Source organism: Ammospiza caudacuta, chromosome 1 (genome assembly GCF_027887145.1).
Source record: "Ammospiza caudacuta isolate bAmmCau1 chromosome 1, bAmmCau1.pri, whole genome shotgun sequence".
Lineage (NCBI taxonomy): Eukaryota > Metazoa > Chordata > Aves > Passeriformes > Passerellidae > Ammospiza > Ammospiza caudacuta.
The window spans coordinates 1,392,947-1,415,335 of record NC_080593.1 but is presented as its reverse complement, the minus strand read 5'-3'; the positions used below and the strand labels follow the sequence as shown (position 1 = coordinate 1,415,335).

The 22,389-nt window shown below is 46.5% G+C and overlaps 1 protein-coding gene across 1 annotated transcript in view; it reads left to right on the top strand.

Moving 5' to 3' along the window:
* Window positions 1–22,389, top strand: part of PTH1R (parathyroid hormone 1 receptor) — a 95,284-nt gene that overhangs the window by 54,649 nt on the left and 18,246 nt on the right. Inside the window, exons 3-7 of the mRNA XM_058808732.1 lie at window positions 3,512–3,622; window positions 5,021–5,139; window positions 15,754–15,848; window positions 18,271–18,457; window positions 21,833–21,986. Coding sequence (XP_058664715.1) covers window positions 3,512–3,622; window positions 5,021–5,139; window positions 15,754–15,848; window positions 18,271–18,457; window positions 21,833–21,986 — 666 coding nt within the window. The remainder of the gene's footprint in view (window positions 1–3,511; window positions 3,623–5,020; window positions 5,140–15,753; window positions 15,849–18,270; window positions 18,458–21,832; window positions 21,987–22,389) is intronic.

Here is a 22,389-nt window from a genome sequence, read left to right as displayed (position 1 = left end):
GGCAGCTCCCAAATTTCCACCCGCCCTTCCCTGAACTCATCATCCATCACCGGGGAATTCCAGGAAGGAAACCATCACTGAGATGTTTTGTCCCTCCTCCACATTTTCCCGGAATGGCTTTTCCAAGCAAGGAAGCCAGAGATGATGGAGACGAGGGGGAAGAGATTTCTCTGGAGGGGTTCAGGTCTTGGTAACAGAGACGGATCCTTGTGTTGGGAAGCTCAGATACTTCCCGAATTTTGAGTCCCACTGGATTCTTATCAGGATTTAATGCTCAGGATGACTCAGGATAATTCTTTGATGACTCAGGATTAAATCATTTAAGAAATCATTTCCATGCAGAGGTCACAATTTTAAATGCAGCAATCATCTTTTTAACTATTTCTAGGGCAGATCTTGGCTCCCCAAATCATCCCCCCATAAAGCAGCATTCCAGAGATGTCCCACCACTGTTCCCATTAGCTTTTGGGGAGGATTTTGGGGCCTCAAAGTACCCAAAAATCAATGATTGTGTGGTTTGTTATCAGTTTTCCATGTTTCCAGCACAAGGAGGATGCACCCACCACAAAATTTAGCACTTTCTTCTTTTCTGGCCACATATTTTGGTGGGATGAGAAATGAAACCTCTTAAAAGTGACATTGCTCTTTGCAATTTGTGAAGATTTTGGAAAAATGGGAGATTTTCCCTCTCAGAGCACTTTTGGAGGACTGTTTTTCTCTCAGAGTTGTTTCTCCACTGTGTTTCTTTTAATGTTTACTCAAATTGATTTATTTTGTCATAAGAACTGATTTTATTTTAGGCAAGAGCACTTTGAGGGCTCCATTAAATCTTTATTTACTTTCTTGTCTGCAGAAAAGACGTCAAGGACATCAACATTTTGTCCTGAGCCAAATTTTGTGGGGCCCTGTGTTGTTTTTTGTTTTTTTTCCTTTGTCTTTTGTACCTTCCAGAGAACTGAGAAATAAATAAACTCTTTTTTTCCCAGTGTAAATTATCCTGCAAATAATGAGCCAGATGGAAGGGTTTTCCCAGTTTTCATGAATAGGAAATGTATTTTTCTCCTCCTAAGAAGCAGAGAAAATGGAATAAATTATTTCCCTCTTTTTTTATCACGAGGGTGTTGCGGAGTTTTTGCTCCTGACCCACACTCCCAGCTGATGATTTAGAAGAAAGGCTGCGTTTTGTCTGGTCCTTTTCATCCACACTAAATCAGAGATAAGAAATCAGCTGCTAAACAATGAGATTTTCAGTGTTTTTCACATCCTAAAAACCACCAAACTGAATTAATCCGTGTCGGCTCTGAGCCTGGACCAGCCAAAGGGCTTTGAGGCAATCCTGATTTTCCTTTAATCTTGGGGAATCACGTTGGTGAGGAAGGATGAATTCCTCCAAGGTGGGAAGCTTTGATATCCGAGGACCACGCTTGGCCTTGTTTGGATTTCCACAAATTTGGATTTTAGTTGCGAGTTCCATTAGGAATTTTTGGCAGATAAGAGCAGGTGGTTGTCACCATCATATTTTCTGAAAAATCTCTTTGCCCAGGACTTGGCGCCTGGGAAGCTGAGAAGCCTCAGAGAAAAATAAAAACAATAATTCTCTGATTTGCTTCTCCTGTGTTTTGTTGCTTTGGAATGTGTTTGGACATTGTTTACCCACAAGTGATTGTTTCATTGGTTTCATGTGAATTGTTTTTATTTCATGACCAATCACCATCAAGCTGTGTCGGGACTCTGGAAGGAGTCACAAGTTTTCATTATTATCTTTTTAGCCTTCTGTCTGTATCCTTTCTGTATTCTTTAGTTTAGTATTCTTTAATATAATATAGATCATAAAACAATAAATTAGCCTTCTAAGAGCATGGAGTCAAATTCACCATTCCTCCCTTCGACAGGGTCTCAGAAAATACCGCAGGTGGTTCCTGTTCCTTTTGCTTCCCAGGTGTCTCCTGTGTCCTGCACTCGATAACCTCGTGCCTGAGGGCAGACACAACTCTGGGAGCAGATTTGGGCCAAATCTGCCACTTTGAGCATTTCATTCTCAATATTGCACTGCAGCTGGAATTCCATGGGTGGGTGCAGTTACCCAGCCCAAAGCAGAGGAGTTCCCTGAGAACAGGAGCTGGGAGTAAGAGATGCCTTGGGGGGCTGTGGAGCCCTTCAGAGGGATCTGGACATGTTGGGGAGATGGGCAGGGAGGAAATTTCTGGAATTCAGCAAGGGCAAGAGCAGGTCCTGGATCTGGGGAGATCATCCCATTCCACCGCTGCCATGGCAGGGACACCTCCATGGGATTGCTCCAACCTGGCCTTGGACACTTCCAGGGATCCAGAGGCAGCTCTGGGAATTCCATCCCAGCCCCTCCCCAACCTCCCAGCCAGGAATTCCTTTCCAATATCCCATCTAAATCTACTTCCTCCAGCTCAAAGCCATTCCCTGTGTGCTGTCCCTCCATCCTTGTCCCCAGTCCCTCTCCAGCTCTCCTGGAGCCCCTCCAGGCCCTGCCAGGGGCTCTGAGCTCTCCCTGGAGCTTCTCCTCTCCACATAAACATTCCCAGATCTCCCAACTTGGCTCCAGAGCAGAAGGGCTCCAGCCCTGGGAGAAACTTCTCTGGAGTTGCCTCCTCTGGATCTCTCCAGCAATTCCACATCATTCCGATTCTGGCGATCCCAGAGCTGGACACAATTTGTACTTGTGGAATAAAACTTGGGATAATTCACACCTTCTAGAGCCACACTCTGAGAAGGAACTGGCAATATTCCTAGGACAGATTTCCCAATGGAATGCCAGCGCTGGTTCTTCACAGAGAGCCCCCAAAGCAGGGGGGCCCCTGTGGGATCTCAGCACCTCAGGACTGATGTGCAGAGTGACCGAGACCACCCTTGGGGGGCTCGGGAGTCCTGGAATGCTGCCAGAAGTGTCTGGTGGCTGGACTTTGATCCTACACGGGAGACGACGCCTGTATGAGGACTGGGAAGGTTTCACTGGGTGAATGGTGAAGGGATAAGTTAGTTAAAGTGTAAAACACAGGGTTTAGGATTTTGATACAGGGGGGTCTAAAGAAGTAAGATGGAGGAATTGGGGCGTGTCCTGTCCTTCTTCTTCTTCTTCTTCTTGGCCTCCATCTTCTGTGGTGATGTTGGCACTTTGGGATTGGTTATTACTAAAAGTGCACTGGTCAATAAGGGTAAAAGGTATTGGGGAAAAAAATGATAAATATTGTAAACGTAATTTTGAGTATAAAGATAGGTGACCGCCCCGGGGGCTCGCAGTGTGCTCATGGCTGGCTGCTGTGCAGACCTCTGTCGGGCCGAGAGAAAATCTTTTAGATAAACAACTAATAAACACCGAGACGGAGAAAAACCCTGAAGCCTCTTTTCGTCCTTTGAAGCGCGGGCTGTCCAAGGCCACCCCGGGCCTTTCCAGGTCTTTGAAACAGCCGAGAAACCGACAGGCCCCGGTGTCCCCTCCGCAGGTGTAGTGACTCCTCTTTGTCCCCGTTCTCTCCCACAGATGGATTCTGCCTTCCGGAGTGGGACGGCATCGTGTGCTGGCCCGAGGGCGTGCCCGGCAAGGTGGTGGCCATGCCCTGCCCCGAGTACATCTACGACTTCAACCACAAAGGTGAGTGAGTGACGTTCCCACCCACAGCACAGGAAATTCCAAATTCCCATCCCACCGTGCGTTGGGTGTTATCCCATCCCAGCAGGCATTTTATCACCAGCACACTGATATCAGCTATTTCGGTGAGCATGATTAACAAGAGAAATAAAAATTATGTCTTTATAAATTATGTCTTTATAGCAAAGTTCCTTTAACACCACACACGTAAAATCCATTTCAGTATTTGTGAAAAGCCAATATTATAATATATGCATCCTATAACAGGCTCCACCTGGGGATGAATTTCCTGCCATTTTCCCACTCATTCCATGTCTCCTCTCTCTCAGCAGGGATGAATTTGGGATGAATTTCTTGTTGCTTTCCTGCTCATTCCATGTCTCCTCTCTCACTCGGCAGGGATGAATTTGGGGTGAATTTGGGATGAATTTCCTGCCATTTCCCCTCTGATTCCATGTCTCCTCTCTCTCTAGGCAGGGATGAGTTTGGGATGAATTTCCTGCTGTTTTCCCACTCATTCCGTGTCTCCTCTCTCTCAGGGCAGGGATGAATTTGGGATGAATTTCCTGCCATTTTCCTTCTCATTCCATGTCTCCTCTCTCTCAGGGCAGGGATGAGTTTGGGATGAATTTCCTGCCATTTTCCCACTCATTACATGTCTCCTCTCTCTTGGCAGGGATGAATTTGGGATGAATTTCCTGCCATTTTCCTTCTCATTCCATGTCTCCTCTCTCTCAGGGCAGGGATGAATTTGGGATGAATTTCCTGCCATTTTCCTTCTCATTCCATGTCTCCTCTCTCTGAGCAGGAATGAATTTGGGATGAATTTCCTGCCATTTTTCCACTAATTTGTGATTAATTTCCTGCCATTTTCCCACTCATTCCATGTCTCCTCTCTCTTGGCAGGGATGAATTTGGGATGAATTTCCTGCCATTTTCCTTCTCATTCCATGTCTCCTCTCTCTCTGGGCAGGGATGAATTTAGGATGAATTTCCTTTTCTTTTCCCACTCATTCCATATCTCCTCTCTCTCAGCAGGGATGAATTTGGGATGAATTTCCTGCCGTTTTCCCGCTCATTCCATGTCTCCTCTCTCTCGGCAGGGATGAATTTGGGATGAATTTCCTGCCGTTTTCCCACTGATTCCGTGTCTCCTCTCTCTCAGCAGGGATGAATTTGGGATGAATGTGGGATGAATTTGGGATGGGTTTGGGATGAATTTGGGATGAATTTCCTGCCATTTTCCCACTCATTACATGTCTCCTCTCTCTTGGCAGGGATGAATTTGGGATGAATTTGGGACGAGTTCGGGATGAATTTGGGATGAGTTTGGGATGAATTTGGGATGAATTTCCTGCCATTTTCCCACTCATTCCGTGTCTCCTCTCTCTCTCTCGGCAGGCCACGCTTATCGCCGGTGTGACCTGAACGGGAGCTGGGAGCTGGTCCCAGGCAACAACCGCACCTGGGCCAACTACAGCGAGTGCGCCAAGTTCCTCACCAACGAGACGAGGGAAAGGGTAGGCATTCCCGTTCCTGCACACAGCAGGAATTCCTGGCCTCACGCCGGGCTAACCCACGGACCTCTGTCTCATTTAAAACCCCAGATGAGCTCCAGCTCATCTTCCTCCTCTTGGAAACCCGTCCTGAGCTTGCCAAAGCCACATCGTGCTTTGATGGGCAATGATTTGATTGGAAAATTGTCCTCAAATGCAGAAAAGTTTCCTGCAGCTGCCATGGTCCCATTCCTGAAGGGATCTTGGGGAAAATTGGAGCGGTCTTGGGGACGCTCAGAAGTGGTTGGAGGTTGTTCCATGGCATTGAGACTCCTTCTGCCACAGCAGGAAATCATTTTGCTGCCAGGTTGTTATCAAAAATTCCAATGTTTTTGTGGCTGTCTCCTTGAGGGAATGTCCAAACACATGTGGAATCAAACCCAGAGCAACTGGTTGGGAGAGCTGGGAGTGTCCAGCCTGGAGAGGAGAAGGCTCCAGGGAGAGCTCAGAGCCCCTGGCAGGGCCTGGAGGGGCTCCAGGAGAGCTGGAGAGGGACTGGGGACAAGGGATGGAGGGACAGGACACAGGGAATGGCTTTGAGCTGAAAGAAGTAGATTTAGATGGGATATTGGGAAGGAATTCCTGGCTGAGGAGGGGGGAGGCCCTGGCACAGGGTGCCCAGAGCAGCTGTGGCTGCCCCTGGATCCCTGGAAGTGTCCAAGGCCACATTGGAGCAGCCTGGGACAGTGGGAGGTGCCCCTGCCCCTGGCAGGGAGTGGCAATGGGATGATCCTTAAGGTCCCTTCCCACCCAAATCTAACTAGTGTTCCATGATCTTGAATTAATTCTGGTGTAGTCAAAATTTGGAAACAGTGACAACACTCCAAAGTTATAAAAGGGTTTAAAATATGGTGAGGGTCTGGAGTGCTCCTGGAAAAAAATTAATAAATCCGTGAACCATAAATTTACAAAAATTCAGATAATGATAAAATAGCAGCTGCCAGAAATTTCCTTCTTCCCTGTGAGCCAGCCTGGGGCTCTGTAATGCTGGAAGTCTGGAAGGAATTCCGTGCTTAGGTGACAGCAAAGCTGTCCCTGGGGTCCCTTGGGAGGATGTGACCTCCTTGTCCCACAGAGAATGACGTTCCCACCCACACGCACCTGTAATTCCCAAAGAATTTACCCAAACCCTCTGGTTTTCCAGAGGCTCTTGGAAGAGTCCCCTTGGACACAGGGCCTGGCATCAGGAACTGATCAGCTGCAGGGAGGATTAATCCAGACAGCTGAGATAAGGATCTAACCACAGCTTCCTTGAGGATCATCCAGGGGCCCTCTGGGACAATGTTCTTAATTTTAAATTTAACCACAGAGTAGGGCTTTTTGGAGTTGGGGTTGTTTTTGTTTAGGTTTTGTTTGGTTTTTTAGTTTAGCTTTTTTTCGTTGGTTGGTTGGTTTTTGTTTTGGTTTGGTTTTGTTTTTGGGGGGGTTTTGTTGCTTTTTGTTGTTGTTGCTTTTTTCTCTTTAAGAGTGAAGCAACTCATGAATGCAATGATTTAGGAAAATAAGGAAATGAGGGAAAGGAGGAAATGAGTTCTTGGAGCTACTGAGTGTTTTCTCTCATGTGGACAAGGAACAGAAGCTTGTGTCCCTGGGTGCTGCTCCAGCCATTCCAGCAAAGGCCTGGATGATGTTCCCTTCTAGAACCAGTTTGGTGGGATTTTCCCAGTTCATAGTGGAAAGAACTCTTTCAGCCCCAGAGTTTTCTGGGAAGGTCCTGAAGCAGGTGTTGGGGTCATGGAGCACCTTGATCAGTGCACAAACTTTTGAATTCTCTGAAATCATCTCCCCCATCCCACACCCTGGGGTGAGAATGGTCCAGATGATTTCCAAGATTTCCCCTAGGGAAAGGACATCCTTCCTTTTAAACTTCCCACTGTCAGAACTTGTCAGGGTGACTTGCTAAAGGAAGGGCACAAAGAACAACAGAGTTGCACATTTTTATTTTTATTTTCACCTCAAGGAAGAAATGGAGACTTTCCTCCTCCAGGGTGATTTAAAAGGCTGAAAGCAAAATCTCCTGTGGTGGGTTTGATGTGCCTGACTTTGTCTGTGTCCCCTGAGTGGTCACAGGGCGAGGAGTCTTTGCTTCTTTTTCTGCCAAGGTTGGGATTAAATGTGTGAGATGGTGTTTCTTGTTGGGACTCAGATGTTTATCAGTTCTTATCTCTGTCACAGTCTCACAAACCCTGAGTTCTGCAGCACTTCACTCCAACAAACTAAAAATGGAGCCCCATCTCTCTCTGCAAGGTCTTTGAAGGATCAACTGTCCAATTAAGAAATGACACCTCAATTATTTTCACTTTTAACCCAATAACCAACCACCCATGGCTGCAATGGGGACTTTTTATCCAATTACACAAAACCACCCAAACCCATGGAGGAGAAGGAGAAGAAAGTGAAAAAGAAGGAGAAGGAGAAGAAAGTGAAGAAGAAGGTGAAAAAGAAGGTGAAAAAGAAGGTGAAAAAGGTGAAGAAGAAGAAGAAGAAGAAGAAGAAGAAGAAGAAGAAGAAGAAGAAGAAGAAGAAGAAGAAGAAGAAGAAGAAGAAGAAGAAGGAGCAGTCTCCACCCTAAAACCTCCATCTTGCTTTATATCCATTACTATATTCTAAACCCTTAAACTCTGAGTTTCCCACCCTGTGGTATCACACACTTCTATCCAAACTCCACACCCACAATCCCAGTTCTGTCACTCCATTCTGGAAGCTTCTCCACGGCCTCAGGTCAGTGCAGTGTTCTCTTGGGGGTCAGTGCCTGGCAGCACAGAAATCTGAAATTCTCAATATCCAGGGTTCCAACAACAGAGATGTCACAGCACAGGGGACTCAGGCTGTGCTTCCCAGCAGAGACATTTACAGGAGGTGTCACCTCGTTTTTATTCTCAACCTCCTGGAAAATTACTGCTCCTCATCAGCTTTCCCTTAAGGAGCTGTTTTACTAACCCATCCCAAAATCTCAATCCTCATTATCCTGTAGCCAAAGCTGAGGCATCTTCTGCCAGGAATTTTCTGTTATAGATGCAAAGGTGAATAGAATAATATTTATTATTAAGACAAATTAAACCATCATCACTGTTCAGATTAAATGACCAGGCTGGTCTTACTTGAAGTGATGCTTACCCAGGGCAAAGAACACAGAAAAAATTTATGTTTCTGCCAGCTTTTAAATCGTCTCTTGATCAACAAATGCTTTTTAATTATATCTATTTATCTTTTTTTATTCTTATTATCATTAACTTTATATTTGCAAGAGCTCTCTTCCTCACCTCATTGATTCTGTGGCTTGTCACAGAGTTCCCTGATTTTATCGCAGAGGTGGCTGAATTATTGTGACAGTCCAATTACTGTGAATGATTGTGACATTCCACTGCAGGTCTCTTGGGCCTTGGGCTATGAAAACCACTCTGGAAATAAAAGAGGAGGAAAAAAATGTTCTTTTCCCCTCAGTGTGCTGATGCCTTTACTCACAGAGAGCGCAGCCCGGGGATTAATAAACCTTCTTTTGATATCTCTTTTTCATGGAGTAGATTTTCAACAACATCTCTTTATTAATTTTAACATTATTATTATTAAACTTGTATTTGCAAGAGGTCTTTTCCTCAGGCCTGCCCTCAGTGATTCTGTACCTTGTCATGGACTTCCCTGATTTTATCACAGAGGTGGCTGAATTCTGGTGACAAATGAAGCACTATCTGTGCATCCTCTGCGGGTCTCTTGGGCCTTGGGCTATGAAAACCACCCCGGAAATAAAAGAGAGGGGAAAAAATGAGGTTTTCCCATCAGTGTGCTGATGCCTTTAGTCACAGTGAGCACACAAGGCCTCTTGACACACTTAAATGTGGCACTGCAGCCCTGGCATTATTAAACCTTCCTTTGATATCTCTTTTTCATGGAGTAGATTTCCAACAACATCTCTTTATTAATTTTAATATTATTATTATTGGTTTGTTGTCTTTTTTTTTTTTTTAATTAGCCTTGTATTTGCAAGAGGTCTTTTCCTCAGTCCTGCCCTGCCCTCATAGCGATTCTGTGCCTTGTCATGAAATTCCCTGATTTTACCACAGAGGTGGCTGAATTCTGGCGACAAATGAAGCACTATCTGTGCATACATTGCAGGTCTCTTGGGCCTTGGGCTATGAAAACCACTCTGGAAATAAAAGAGAGGGGAAAAAATGTGCTTTTTCCCTCAGTGTTCTGATTCCTTTACTCACAGAGAGCACACAAGGCCTCTTGTCACACTTAAACGTGGCTCTGCACCCCTGGGATTAATAAATCTTCCTTTGATATCTTTTTTTTCATGGAGTAGATTTTCAACAACATCTCTTTATTAATTTTAATATTATTATTATTAGTCTTGTATTTGCAAGAGGTCTTTTCCTCAGCCCTGCCCTCAGTGATTCTGTGCCTTGTCATGAAATTCCATGATTTTATCACAGAGGTGGCTGAATTCTGGTGACAAATGAAGCACTATCTGTGCATCCTCTGCAGGTCTCTTGAGCCTTAGGCTATGAAAAACCACTCTGGAAATAAAAGAGGAGGAAAAAATTGCACTTTTCCCCTCAGTGTGCTGGTGCCTTTAGTCACAGAGAGCACACAAGGCCTCTTGTCACATTAAATGTGACAATGCAGTTCTGGGATTAATAAAACTTCCTTTAACTTATTTCTTTCATGGAGTAGATTTTCAACAGCATCTCTTTATTAATTTTAATATTATTATTACTATTATCCTTATATTTGCAAGACAACTTTTCCTCAGGCCTGCCCTCAGTGATTCTGTACCTTGTCATGGAATTCCCTGGTTTAATCACAGAAATGGCTGAATTCTGGTGACAAATGAAGCACTATCTGTGCATCCTCTGCAGGTCTCTTGGGCCTTGGGCTATGAAAACCACTCTGGAAATAAAAGAGAGGGGGAAAAATGTACTTTTTCCCTCAGTGTTCTGATGCCTTTACTCACAGAGAGCACACAAGGCCTCTTGTCACACTTAAATGTTTCTCTGCAGCCCTGGGATTAATAAATCTTCCTTTGATATCTCTTTTTCATGGAGCAAATATGTCCAGAGATGTCAGAACAGGGGAATTTGGCCACATTGAGCTGTTGTCTTGAGCGAGAGATGGTTTTCTATTATTATTTCCCTCCCTGGGGAGCAGCATCTTTGCGTCACCACCAACAGCTGCATTTACCCAAGGTTTTGCCAGGAGATCGTGTCTGACTCCGAGCAGATGCAACCAGAGGGAATTTTAAGAAACTGGGCTTTTAGAAAAAAAAAAAAAAAGAAAACCAACTGTCTGTGGCTATAAATATATGGATTTGCTGGCTATCTCTGGAAATAGGCCTGAACCTATAGATAGCTGGAGATATCCACACCTAAATAAACACCACGTGCATGCACACATCTCCAGCCAGGGATGTTTGTTTAGGTGGGGAGTTTTCCCATTTTAGCCATGCTGGGATAATTTTAAGATTGGCCAAAGCAGCAAACAGAGGGCTCCAGAGCAAGCTGGTGTCCTGCCCCGAATAAATGGGGATTATTTCACACAGAGCAGCTCGGAAACCGCTCTCTGCAAAGAGCAAAGTATGTTAAAGCCATCAGAGCCTGCAGAATTAACAGCTCATAACTGCCCGGGGAGCAACAGCTCCTGGGCTGCATCTTCGGGGAAAATCACCACTGCAGGATGGGAACTGACAGCCCTGGAGGCTGAATCCTCCTTTAGCCAGGTGGGATGAAGCAATCCAGGGAAGTGTTTCCTCAAATTCCTTCCACATAATATTAAAGAGGGAGGGAACAATCAGCTGGAAGTGTCCAAGGCCAGGTTAGGAGCCTGGGATAGTGGGGGTTGTCCCTGCCATGGCAAGGGTGCCACTGGGTGGTCTTGTCCCTTATGGCAGGGACAATTCCCACTGTCCCAGGCTGCTCCAAGCCCCGTCCAACCTGGCCTTGGACGCTGCCAGTGATCCAGGGGCAGTCACAGCTGCTCTGGGAATTCCATTCTCATGCCTCCCCACCCTCCCAGCCAGGAATTCCTTCCCAATATCCCATCTGAATCGATTCTCTTTCAATTTGAACCCAATCCCCTCATCCTGTCCCTCCATGCCTTGTCCCCAGTCCCTCTCCAGCTCTCCTGGAGCCCCTCCAGGCCCTGCCAGGGGCTCTGAGCTCTCCCTGGAGCTTCTCCTCTCCAGGTGAACATTTCCAGCTCTCCCAGCCTGGCTCCAGAGCAGAGGGGCTCCAGCCCTGGAGCAACTCTGTGACCTCCTCTGGATTTGCTTCAGCAGCTCATATTTATTGTGGATTTGTTCTGTTTCCACACTCTTCCCTAAGCACCCCTTTCCTGGCCATGAAGGAGACAAGGAGCAGAGTTAAAAGGATCTTTGGCCTGGCCCTTCTCCTTTGTTCCCTGAATTCCCCTATAACCAGGAGGGAGCGTGACCTGTATTCCTGGAGCTCCTCAATCTCTGGATAAAATGCAGCACAAATGATGAGTGATGAACCTCAGGCAGGTTTTTAGCCATTTCTCCCCAAATTCCATACAACCACAGAATGTGGCTCCCTTACCTTCCACACATCCAGCCAATAGCAGCAGGATCATTTTTCAGGGCACTTTTTCCAACAGTGGCAGCAGCAATGGCATGTTTGGGTCAAAACCCAGGAATTTCCCCTAATTCCCATCTCCCCCCAAAAGAACAGGGATGCCAAACACAGCTGGTTTTAAAGCAGGTCCAACCCATCCTCTTTCCAAGGGTGAGCTGAAGGGTGAATGGGATCTCCACCTCCCGAAATCCCGGGAAAGGGGAGTCGGAGCCAGCAACTTGGGAGGTTGGCTCAGCTTGGGAACCACCACCAGCAGGATGGGCCATGCTCAGATCCAACCCCAATCCTGTCTTCATTTGCTCCTGCTCATCTGTAGCGTGAGGGTTTGACGGCTTCCCGGGAACTCGGAGGGGCCTGGAGAATCCGTCCCCTTCCAAACACAATGGGAAGGGCCCAGCGTGTTGCAGGGCTGCTTTATCTAAACCCCATTGTTCCTAGCAGCAGTCCTGGAGCTCTCTGGGGTCCTGGGAAAAGCAAACAACTTTGTGGAGCCTCAAAGTGACGGCACAGGAACGGGTTCGGATTGTTTTGTTCCCGGTTTCCACAAAGGAATGTCAGCAAAGTGTCAGGCGTTTACAGCAGGACACAGGCAGAGGTTTTAAAGTCTGTGGAGGAATCAAAAAAATTATCTGGGAGATGTTTTGTTCATAATTTCAATTAACCCCAAGGTGCCATTCTCATTCCATGCCTATGGATTTGGTCTGGTGCATTCCTGGAAACAGAATCCGAGAATCCTGGAATGGTTTGGGTTGAAAAGGAGCTTAAAGATTATTTTTATGGACATGCATGTCTAAATTGGGGTGTCTGAGAGTAAATGGGAGTGTCTGAAGCTAAATTGGGGGTCTTTTGTGGGAGCTGATCCCAGACTGGGAGGATTTAAGGGCCTGGAATCTCTGGAACAGAGTCCTGTGGGAACAGGGTCAAAAACACTCAAAGTTTTCCCTGAGGCTTTGGAAATCAGTGCCTTTTGTGAATATCCCATTTTGTGACTATCCCATTTTGTGAATATCCCATTTATCTTTTTATTCAGTCCCATTTTCCTGTTTACAAAATACAAGAAAAACAAGGACAGAGATTTTCTGTCTTTGTTTATCGCTCAAAGCAGCAAACCCCCCATTCCAAACGTGTCCTTAACGACACCTGAATCAGCAGCTGAGAGAAATTTTGCAGAAATTCCATCTGGGAAATCCTTATTTATGCTTCCCTGTGCTGCTGATCTCGCCCTTCACAGCCTTCCCATTCCTCAAAAAACACTGGATCCCTCCCAGCTTCACAGCTTGAGTCCTAAAGGGGAATAAAAAGGATGAAAGGAAAAGTTTGGATAGAGGGCACAGCTCCATGAAACTCAGGACAGCATTTGCCACCAGAAAATTCCTCCTCTGTCTGGTTTTCCTTTTCCTTTTGCACACATGGCAAGAGTTAAAAGAGTGGAGGGTTCCTGCAGGAATCTAATTCATAGAATCCTGGAATCCTGAATTGATTGGGGTTGGAAGAGACCTTGAATTCCAGCCAATTCCAACTCTGTGTCATGGGCAGGGACACCTCCACCAGCCCATGCTGCTCAAAGCCCTGAATATTCTGATTAAATTATAATTAAATTGAATCACATTGGTTTAGTTGCCACAAGTTATAGACCAGGATATTGTGGCAAGGCCAGGTTTGGCCTCTTCCAACAAGGGATGACCAGGGATGGTCAGTCTCTCCTCAGGGTGGACTTCCAGGAGACTTCCAGGGAACCTGCTGGAGTGATGGATCTCCAGGTTGTGTCCATGGCTTGGCCATCGTGGCCTTTGCAGTTTTCTGGGAATTATTTAACTTCCCATCCATTTCAGGTCCCTAAGGACGCTCCTCAGACCATGGAGATCGTCATTGCAGCTGGCAGATCATTCAATATTTTCCTACCTGGAGGATCTTTCCTGGTTGTTCATTGTGGTTTTCATGGAGCTGGGACCTCCTTTGGGATACATGGAACTCCTTTGGAGATATTGTCCGCTCGTGGGTAAACCCAGGGAGGAAAAGCTCCTGAGAACTCCAAGTGAGGGGGAAGTGGAATTGGAGAACCTGAATTTTTTGCTCTAAAGGGTTTCCCTTTGAATGCTCCAAGGATCTGAGCACCCCCTCCAAGAAATCTCATTTCCGAAGGGCTTTCCAGAGTGACTCCAGGTGGGATTTGGGGCACCTCCTCCTCCAAGGAGGGCTCCAGGAGAGACTTTCTGTGCCTTGGCTCTTGGTGCTCAACCTCCTTTCAAAGAGAGGCCCTGTGGTCAATCAGAGCACTCAACTTTCCAAGACCTCTTGCCAATCCAGAGGCTCTTCCCAAGGACATTCCCGCCCATAGGAAGGTGGATCTTCCCAGTGAAATTTCTGAATGGGGCTCAGGGATGTTTTGTTAAGGCCTCACAACTTTTGTTTTACTGAAAATTCCAACCTTGGAGTGAGATTATTATTACTATTATTATTAATTATTATTATTTCATTTGTTACTATGGAGGCAAACGTTTTCCAGCTCCAGGAGGATTCCAGCTTGGCAGCAGGAAAATCACACCAGGATATTTTTCCCTGAAAGCTTTGAAATCTCTTCTTCTTGGCTTTTCAGGGCCTGCTGCCTGCACAGACAGATCTATAAAAATCTATAAAAATATCCCATAAATACGCACAGACACACTCAGTAAATTAATATTGGCAAGGGCTTCGCTCCTCCAGCGCAAACCGCAGAGAAACATTCCCAAATCTGCAGATTCTGATGTAATAGGGCTGAGGTTTGGCATTCCAGGACAGCGTTCCAAGCCTCAAATCCCAATCAGAGCTGTCATTCAGAGCCCAGCATTCCTGACGTTACTGCAGCCCCGTGGGCAGGTCAAAGGGAATGAGGAGAAAGATGCTGAATTGGTTGGGTTTTTTGGGATTTTTTGCTAAAATCAGTCTGGGAAAGGCAGGGCAGGCTGGAATGGGGGCAGGCATTTTAACCCTTTCCAGGAATCCCTGAGCTCAGCTGCAGGATCAAGGAAAATATCCCGATATTTAATGGAAACCTCAGCGTTCCAAGGCCAGCTTTGGAAAATAACAACCTAAAACTTCCTAAACGATTAATTATTAAGAACTCTTCTGTGACAGAGCCTTTTCCAATGGGATTTTGGCAAGCTCAGGTTGTGTCTGGATTGGATAACCACAGGCAGAGGCTGCTTGGGATTTAAAAAAGGGAAAAATAAATGCAGGTGATTTTTTTTCCTCCTATCCCATAGCCAAAGTATTTCCTTCCTCTGTTTTCTGGTGTGGGTTACGCTCCCCCAGCCTGCACATCAGTCATCCAGCAATGGCTAAATTGTGCAATTCCAGCACAATTCCCAGCTCAGCAGGCATTTTGTCCAGGTGAAAATTCCCAAGTGGTCCCTGGACAGGGCCAGGAGTTTGTAAAGCGCTTTGGGTTCCTTTGGGATGAAAACTCTGAGAAATTCCCAGGCAAGGGATTAACCCCACTCCATCGTTAATGCCTTGCAAAATTCCATGTTGAGCAGGCATTTTGTCCAGGTGAAAATTCTCAAGTGATCCCTGAACTGGACCAGGAATTTGTAAAGCACTTCAGGTTTCTTTGGGATGAAAATGTCGCAAAATTCCCAGGTATGGGATTAATCCCACTCCATCATTAATTCCTTCCAAATTCCCAGCTGAGCAGGCATTTTGTCCACGTGAAAATTCCCAAGTGATCCCTGAATTGGGCCAGGAGTTTGTTGGTTTGTTGGAACCACTTTGGGTTCCTTTGGGATGAAAATGCTGCGAAACGCCCAGGTATGGGATTAACCCCATTCCATCATGAATCCCTTGAGAAAATCCCACCTCCCCACCTCAAGGAACACAAACCCCATTTCCCAAACTGCCAAAAAAGATGGGATTCCCGAAGGATCTGGGCTCTGTGTGCTGCCAGGGTTGTGTGGTGCAGGAGGGCTGCGTTCCCCATGTGACGCTGTTTTCTCCATCGTTTCTGCTGCAGGAGGTCTTTGATCGCCTCTATTTGATTTATACTGTTGGATACTCCATCTCCCTGGGATCCCTCACAGTTGCTGTCCTTATCCTGGGATACTTCAGGTAGGCGGCTCTGTTTTTACCTAAGCGACACCGGAGAAGCCGCGAGTTTTTCCGGAAGGATAAAAATTGGGGTGGCGCAGTTCAGGAAGCCACCAGTGGTGGTGGCATCTGTGATTTGGGCTGTTTTAGGGTATCCCAGGGCAAACTTCCTGGGGGATGGTGGGTGGGATTTTGGAATTCCTTCTGTTTCCCTCAGGTGGAGTTTTCCAGGCCCTCTTTGTAGTAAATGGGAGGAGGAGCATCTCCAGGAATCCCTTGGAATGCTGTCCAGGATTTTCTGTCCCTGTCATCCCTGCAGCTGACTGGCTTAGCTTTAGATGGCTGATTTGCAGAGAAATAAGGTTCTCTGAGGGAAATCCCACTCTAAGTCCGAATGTTTGTGAAGGATGAACCAGTTGAAAGAGATGGAAAACTCCAAGGCTGATTCCTCCAATCTCCTCACACTGCTGCTCTTCCCAGGGATCCAAAAATGACCCTCCTGACTCCATTGCGTCCCCTCCCTTCCCACCAGCCCTTTGAAGGGATTTAGACCCCAAAATGCCACTTTGAACCCTCATTATCCATTCCTCACTCCACTGTTGCAGTTTCCATCCCTGGAAGCGTCCAAGGCCAGGCTGGACAGGGCTTGGAGCAGCCTGGGATAGTGGAAGGTGCTGGGGTAGGAATGGGATATTTAAGGTCCCTTCCAGCCCAAACCATTCTGGGATTCTTGCGGGCACAAACAGCATGGGATGGGAGGGATGAAAGGTGTCACCCATATCCAGGGATTTGTCCTTTGGGAATGTTTTATCTGGTGACCCCATAGAGCAGGGTGACCCCAAACCCTGAGCCCCAGATTTGCTTCTCTTTGATGTCTGTTCATGTCTTCTCCTAAAAAAACAGCAGGGCCTGGACAAGAGCTGCTGGGGGCCAAAACAGCCACGTGGTGTCTGCAGAGGGATTTGGGGAGCTTGAGCCAAGCCCTGGACACGGAACACTGGGAATGAAATGTGTGGCTTTGGGCTCTGAAAGTGCTCAGAGCTCTCAGCAGATAGCAAAACGTGTCAGGGGGGTTTGCTTGGACAGCAAATCCCAAATCCATGACAAACCCAATCCAAAGGGCACTGCAGACCCCATCCCAACACCACACTCCTGTTCTCCCAACCTTTTCCCTCCACTTCATTTCCCACTGGACACTGGCAAGGTTGTTAAAATATTCCATGTCCACGTGTGCAAGAGAATTCCTGTTTTTTCTTTATCCATATCTTTATCCCACTTCATTTCCAGCCCAGATCACCTGGGCAACTGTGCAGGAGCATCTTTATCCCAAGGATCAGAGCAGCAGCAGGGATCAAGCCAGATTTTATCCTCAATAATCCAGAGATTCATTGACTTCCTTTCAAATGCAGGGAACAAAGCCAATCCTCATTCAATAAACCTCATCAGTTCCACTTGGTGTAATTTGGATTATAAAAGTGCAGAGAACAGCTGGTGTTGTTATCATAACATCCTGCAAAAGGGATAAAACCACAGCCTTTAATTAGTGCCGATTATTGGGATTTAAGAGGAATATAAATCCATTCATAAATTCAGGCATGGCGCCAGAGCTCCAGAGGACAGAGGGGACCCCAAGAGGTCAGTTCCTTCTTCCCAAAATCCTGATTCCTGATTCCAAAATACACCTCTTCCTCCTGGTTCTGACCCATTCACCTCTCACCATCCCCAAAAAAGCTTTTCCTCCAAAAAGGACCTTAAAGCGCTTTACAACTGGGATTTGTGGGGTCACTGCTGCCATTGCTGTGGAGCCCACAGACTGCTCCAAAGGATGACATTTACACCAGGAAAACAGGGACAACAGCCCAGCACACCCGAGTTACTGTTGGAGTTGCTCCTAAATTGAGCTGAACAAAAAAATTAATGGTTTACAGGAAGCTCTGTGAGGTTTCCAGCGGCCCCTAGTTCTGGAGCCTCTGGAATCCAAGGGCAGGAGTGGATTGGATAGCGGGGAATGGCTTCGCACTGCCACAGGGCAGGGTTAGAGAAGATTTTAGGAAGGAATTCCTGGCTGAGAGGGTGGAGAGACCCTGGCATATGGTGCCCAGAGAAGCTGTGGCTGCCCCTGGATCCCTGGAAGTGTCCAAGGACAGGTTGGATGGGGCTTGGAGCAGCCTGGGACAGTGGGAGCTGTCCCTGCCCATGGCAGGGGGTGGGACTGGATGGGCTTGAAGTCCCATCCATCCCAAAGCATTCCATGATTCCCTGAAGTCCCTGGAGAAGGTACTAATCCACTTCCCAACCCTATGGGAGAGCAGGGAGCTGTGACCATCACTCTGCTCCCCATGAGGTGCCAGTGGGAGGAGCTGGGGCTCTGCAGGGCCAGAAGTGGCCATGGCTCCATCCAACAGCTGGACTGAACTTCCCAATCCTTCTTCTCCTCTTCCAGACGTTTGCACTGCACTAGGAACTACATCCACATGCACCTGTTTGTGTCCTTCATGCTGAGGGCCGTCAGCATCTTCGTGAAGGACGCGGTCCTGTACTCCGGGTCAGCCCTGGAGGAGATGGAGCGCATCTCCGAGGAGGACTTGAAATCCATCACGGAAGCACCTCCAGCGGATAAATCGCAGTTTGTGAGTATTCCCAGAGCAGTGGTTTTCCAGGATTCGTGTCTTTGTCCTCTCTGTTGAACACTTACCCCCTTTTGGAGAGTTTTCCACCCTACTCATCTTTCACAGCCTCTTCCCGTCCTTTCCCATTCTCAGTCCATTGGTTCAGAGGGATTTCCAATTCCTGAGCTAAGGAAAAGCTGTTCCCATGGCAGTCAAGGTTGATGGTTGGATTCCCATCTACATTCCCCTGATGCTTCCTGGAATTTATGGCTGTGGAAGCATTCCTGACCATCCCAGCACGAGGAACATCCAGCCTGGCTCACAACATTTCCACAGATGGGGAACGACTTTGCTCCCTCCCATGTGGAAAAAAAGACATTTTGGAAGGGAAAATAGGGGAGGATGGTCACAGAAAGAGTGGTGCTCATCTAAAAAGAGGAGGTGGTGCCTATGAGAGGGACCTCAGACAGAATTATTGAGTTGGAGTTGGAAAAGAATTCCAAGGTCATCCAATCTTGGAATTGCTGGTGGGTCCACAATCCCAGCATTGTCCCTGGTCCAGAGCACTGAGTGCCACATCCAGGAATTCCTTAGACAACTCCGGTGATGGCAACTCCAAACCTCCCTGGCAGCCTTTTCTGAGGCCTGAGCAACCTTTCCATGTGGAAATTCCTGCTGCTGTCCAACCTGAACCTCAGGCTCCATTTATGGTGGGTTGAGTCAATGCAGTCAACTCAGGCAGACAAGTCAACATCCCAAAATAAAAATGGAAGTGAGGTCAGTTGGACTCTTCTCCAAAATTCCATGGGGATTTCACTCTATAAAAATCTCTGATGGCAAGATCTGCATTCTCCATGTGCTTGGAGAGATGAAGCCCATCCTCAGTTTCCCACATCCTGAAGGTCTTGGCTCTCCTTGTCGTTGGTCCCATCATGGATTTCCCATGGAAACCCAGGAGTTTGTAAAGCGCTTTGGGTTCCTTTGGGATGAAGATGCTGTGAAACTCCCAGGCATGGGATTAACCCCACTCCATCATTAATCCCTTGCCAAATTCCCAGCTGAGCAGGCATTTTGTCCACGTGAAAATTCCCAAGTGATCCCTGAATTGGGCCAGGAGTTTGTTGGTTTTTTGGAACCACTTTGGGTTCCTTTGGGATGAAAATGCCACCAAACTCCCAGGTATGGGATTAAGCACACTCCATCATGAATCCCTTGAGCAAATCCCAGCTCCCCACCTCAGGGAACACAACCGCTGCTTCCCAAGCTGCCAAAAAGATGGGATTCCCAAAGGATCTGGGCTCTGCATGTTGCCCAGATCCTTCTCACCTTCTCACTTCCCACAGCTCCCTGCCAGGAGGGGACAACCAGGGAGATCAGGCTCTGCTCTCAGGGAACAGGGACAGGAGGAGAGGGAACGGCCTCAGGCTGGGCCAGGGCAGGCTCAGGTGGACACCAGCAGGAATTTCCCCATGGAAAGGGTGCTCAGGCCTTGGAAACCACCCAGGGAGGTTTGGAGTCCCCACCCCTGGAGGTGTCCAAGGAATTCCTGGATGTGGCACTTGGCGCTCTGGTGGGGACCAGGCACAGCTTGGACTCGATGGTCATGGAGTCTTTTCCAACCTCAAGGATTCTGGGATCAACTTCCTGCCTGTGGATTTGCCTGGCTTCTCAAATATTTCCCAGCTTGTGCTACAACCAGGAACCAGCCAACACCCTGTGAAAAATCAGAGGGTTTGGGAATGTCCCACTGTGCATCTGAGTGTCCCAACAGGAACTTTGTCATTGTGTTCCTTTCCCACCCCGGACATCTGTGTCATTAATTTACAGAGTCTCGCTCAACACGCTCCAAAACTCTCATTTTTTTTTGTAAAGAACACAAAATGTTTCACTGCATTGTTTGGTGTTTCTCCTCTTGCTGGGCTCATTATAAGGAATAATTAGGATAATCTATGGCATTCTTTGGATATTAGCATTTAATGGCATTTCCCACTCTTTGGAATTGCAAGGCAAACAAGCAATGAAGGCGACAAGTAATGGATTTCTTTTGTTTCCAAGGAAACTGGGAACTTTGCAATTAGTGCCTCACGTTCCTGCATGAGGCAATAGATATAAAAACAAAATAGAAAATGTCATTAAACCTAGATGGGGATTTTTTATAAATATTAAAATATTAATTAATTTAGGGAATTTTTTAATTAATCTATTTTAACTCCCTCTGTGTATGAAAGAAAATGAGTGTCATGTGTGCATGTCTTATCAATATGCAAATATATGTATAGGTGTATATATTGATGGACAAAAAATTAGCAAAAGAGCTGTGCCAGGATTAAAAAAAATCTCTTTTTATTTCCAAGATATTACTATTGGCATTTTCTGTCAGTCCTTTTCATTCCTCTTAAAGGAAGGGACAGCACAAAGATGGACAAGGGACGTGGCAGCCACAGAATTCCTGGGAAATCCAACTTCCCAGAATCCAAGGATATCCACATTGACAAGATCTGGCTTTGCACTGGTTAATCCCAAAGTGGTACCAATATTTTGCAGCCTGTCTCTACTGGAGCTGAGAAATTGGGAAGATGGGTAGCTTTGTCCAAAGGAAGTGTTGGGCCACAGTCAAGGCTTTGCTCCCAAAAAATTAAAGGATTTCAGCTCAGCGTGGAGCAAGAGCTCAGCTTAGGACTCCATTTATCTCCACAATGTCCTGGAAGTCTCTCCCAGATCTCCCACCTTGCAGCTCAGGTGGGACACCTTGGGGTATCCAGGGAAAATCCTCCAGGTCCTGTTTGCTCTTGGAACACCTGGCTCCAAAGGCAGCAGGAGCCTTCTCAACAGTTCCCAGTTGTTGGGGACAGACAAACAGACCTGGAGGATCCTGGTGTGGACATCCATGACAGGATGGAGGGGTGACTCCATCCCACCTTGGTCTCTCCATGAGCTGAGGAAAGAGTTGTAATTCCAAGTGCTGTGACTTCAGCAGGACACCCAGACTGGGACAAGTGGGCCAAGGCCCCTTGGTCTCCAACATGGACAAGGAACATGGGGAAACAGGGAAAGATGAAACACTGGGAAAAGATGAAACACTGGGAAAGATGAACCCTAACTGCTCTAGGAAGTGTGTGAGCCCCTCATCACCAGGTTGGGAGAGAGCAGGATCAGGCCATCATCTTTTTCTCTACTCACCTGCTGTAGGAAAAAATATCTTTGGCTTGGGATTTTTTTCCCAACAGTTCATCTTTCCTGCTCTTCCACAGGTTTTCCATGTCACAAAAAACCCTGAAACAGATTTTTCTGATTTATTTCCTTTCTCCACCTTGTTCCCCACCCCACCTCAATGTGTTTGCGCAGCACAAGAATTTCACCCTGTGTTCCTTCTCTGTCCTTCTGTGGTCGCTGCAGGTGGGCTGTAAAGTAGCTGTCACCTTCTTCCTCTACTTCCTGGCTACCAATTACTACTGGATCCTGGTGGAAGGGCTCTATCTCCACAGCCTCATCTTCATGGCATTTTTCTCAGAGAAGAAATATCTCTGGGGATTCACATTATTTGGCTGGGGTAAGTCATGGCTGCTCCTGGAAGAGCCTCTTGGAGGTGGTTCCTGAAGGAAACTGTGGATGCACAGAAATATGGGAGAGGGGATAGAGGCAGGATGAGCAACTCCTGTAAGGACAGGCTTTCCATCCTGGGATGTGATAATTTTTTTTGTGGGGAGTTTTGAATAAGTTAGAGATGGGACTTCTGAGTTTTAAAAATACAGGACTTTAAAAAAAATCACAAGGCCTTTAATTATAAGACTTTTTAAGGAGCTATTGATTAATAAAACAGTATTAATAAAAATATTTATATTTAAAACCTAATATTTTAATATTTTTACTTACATTACAGTATAAATTTCTTAGTTAATTATATTATATTACACAAACTTATAAGACTAAATTCTAATATTTTTGTTTACTTC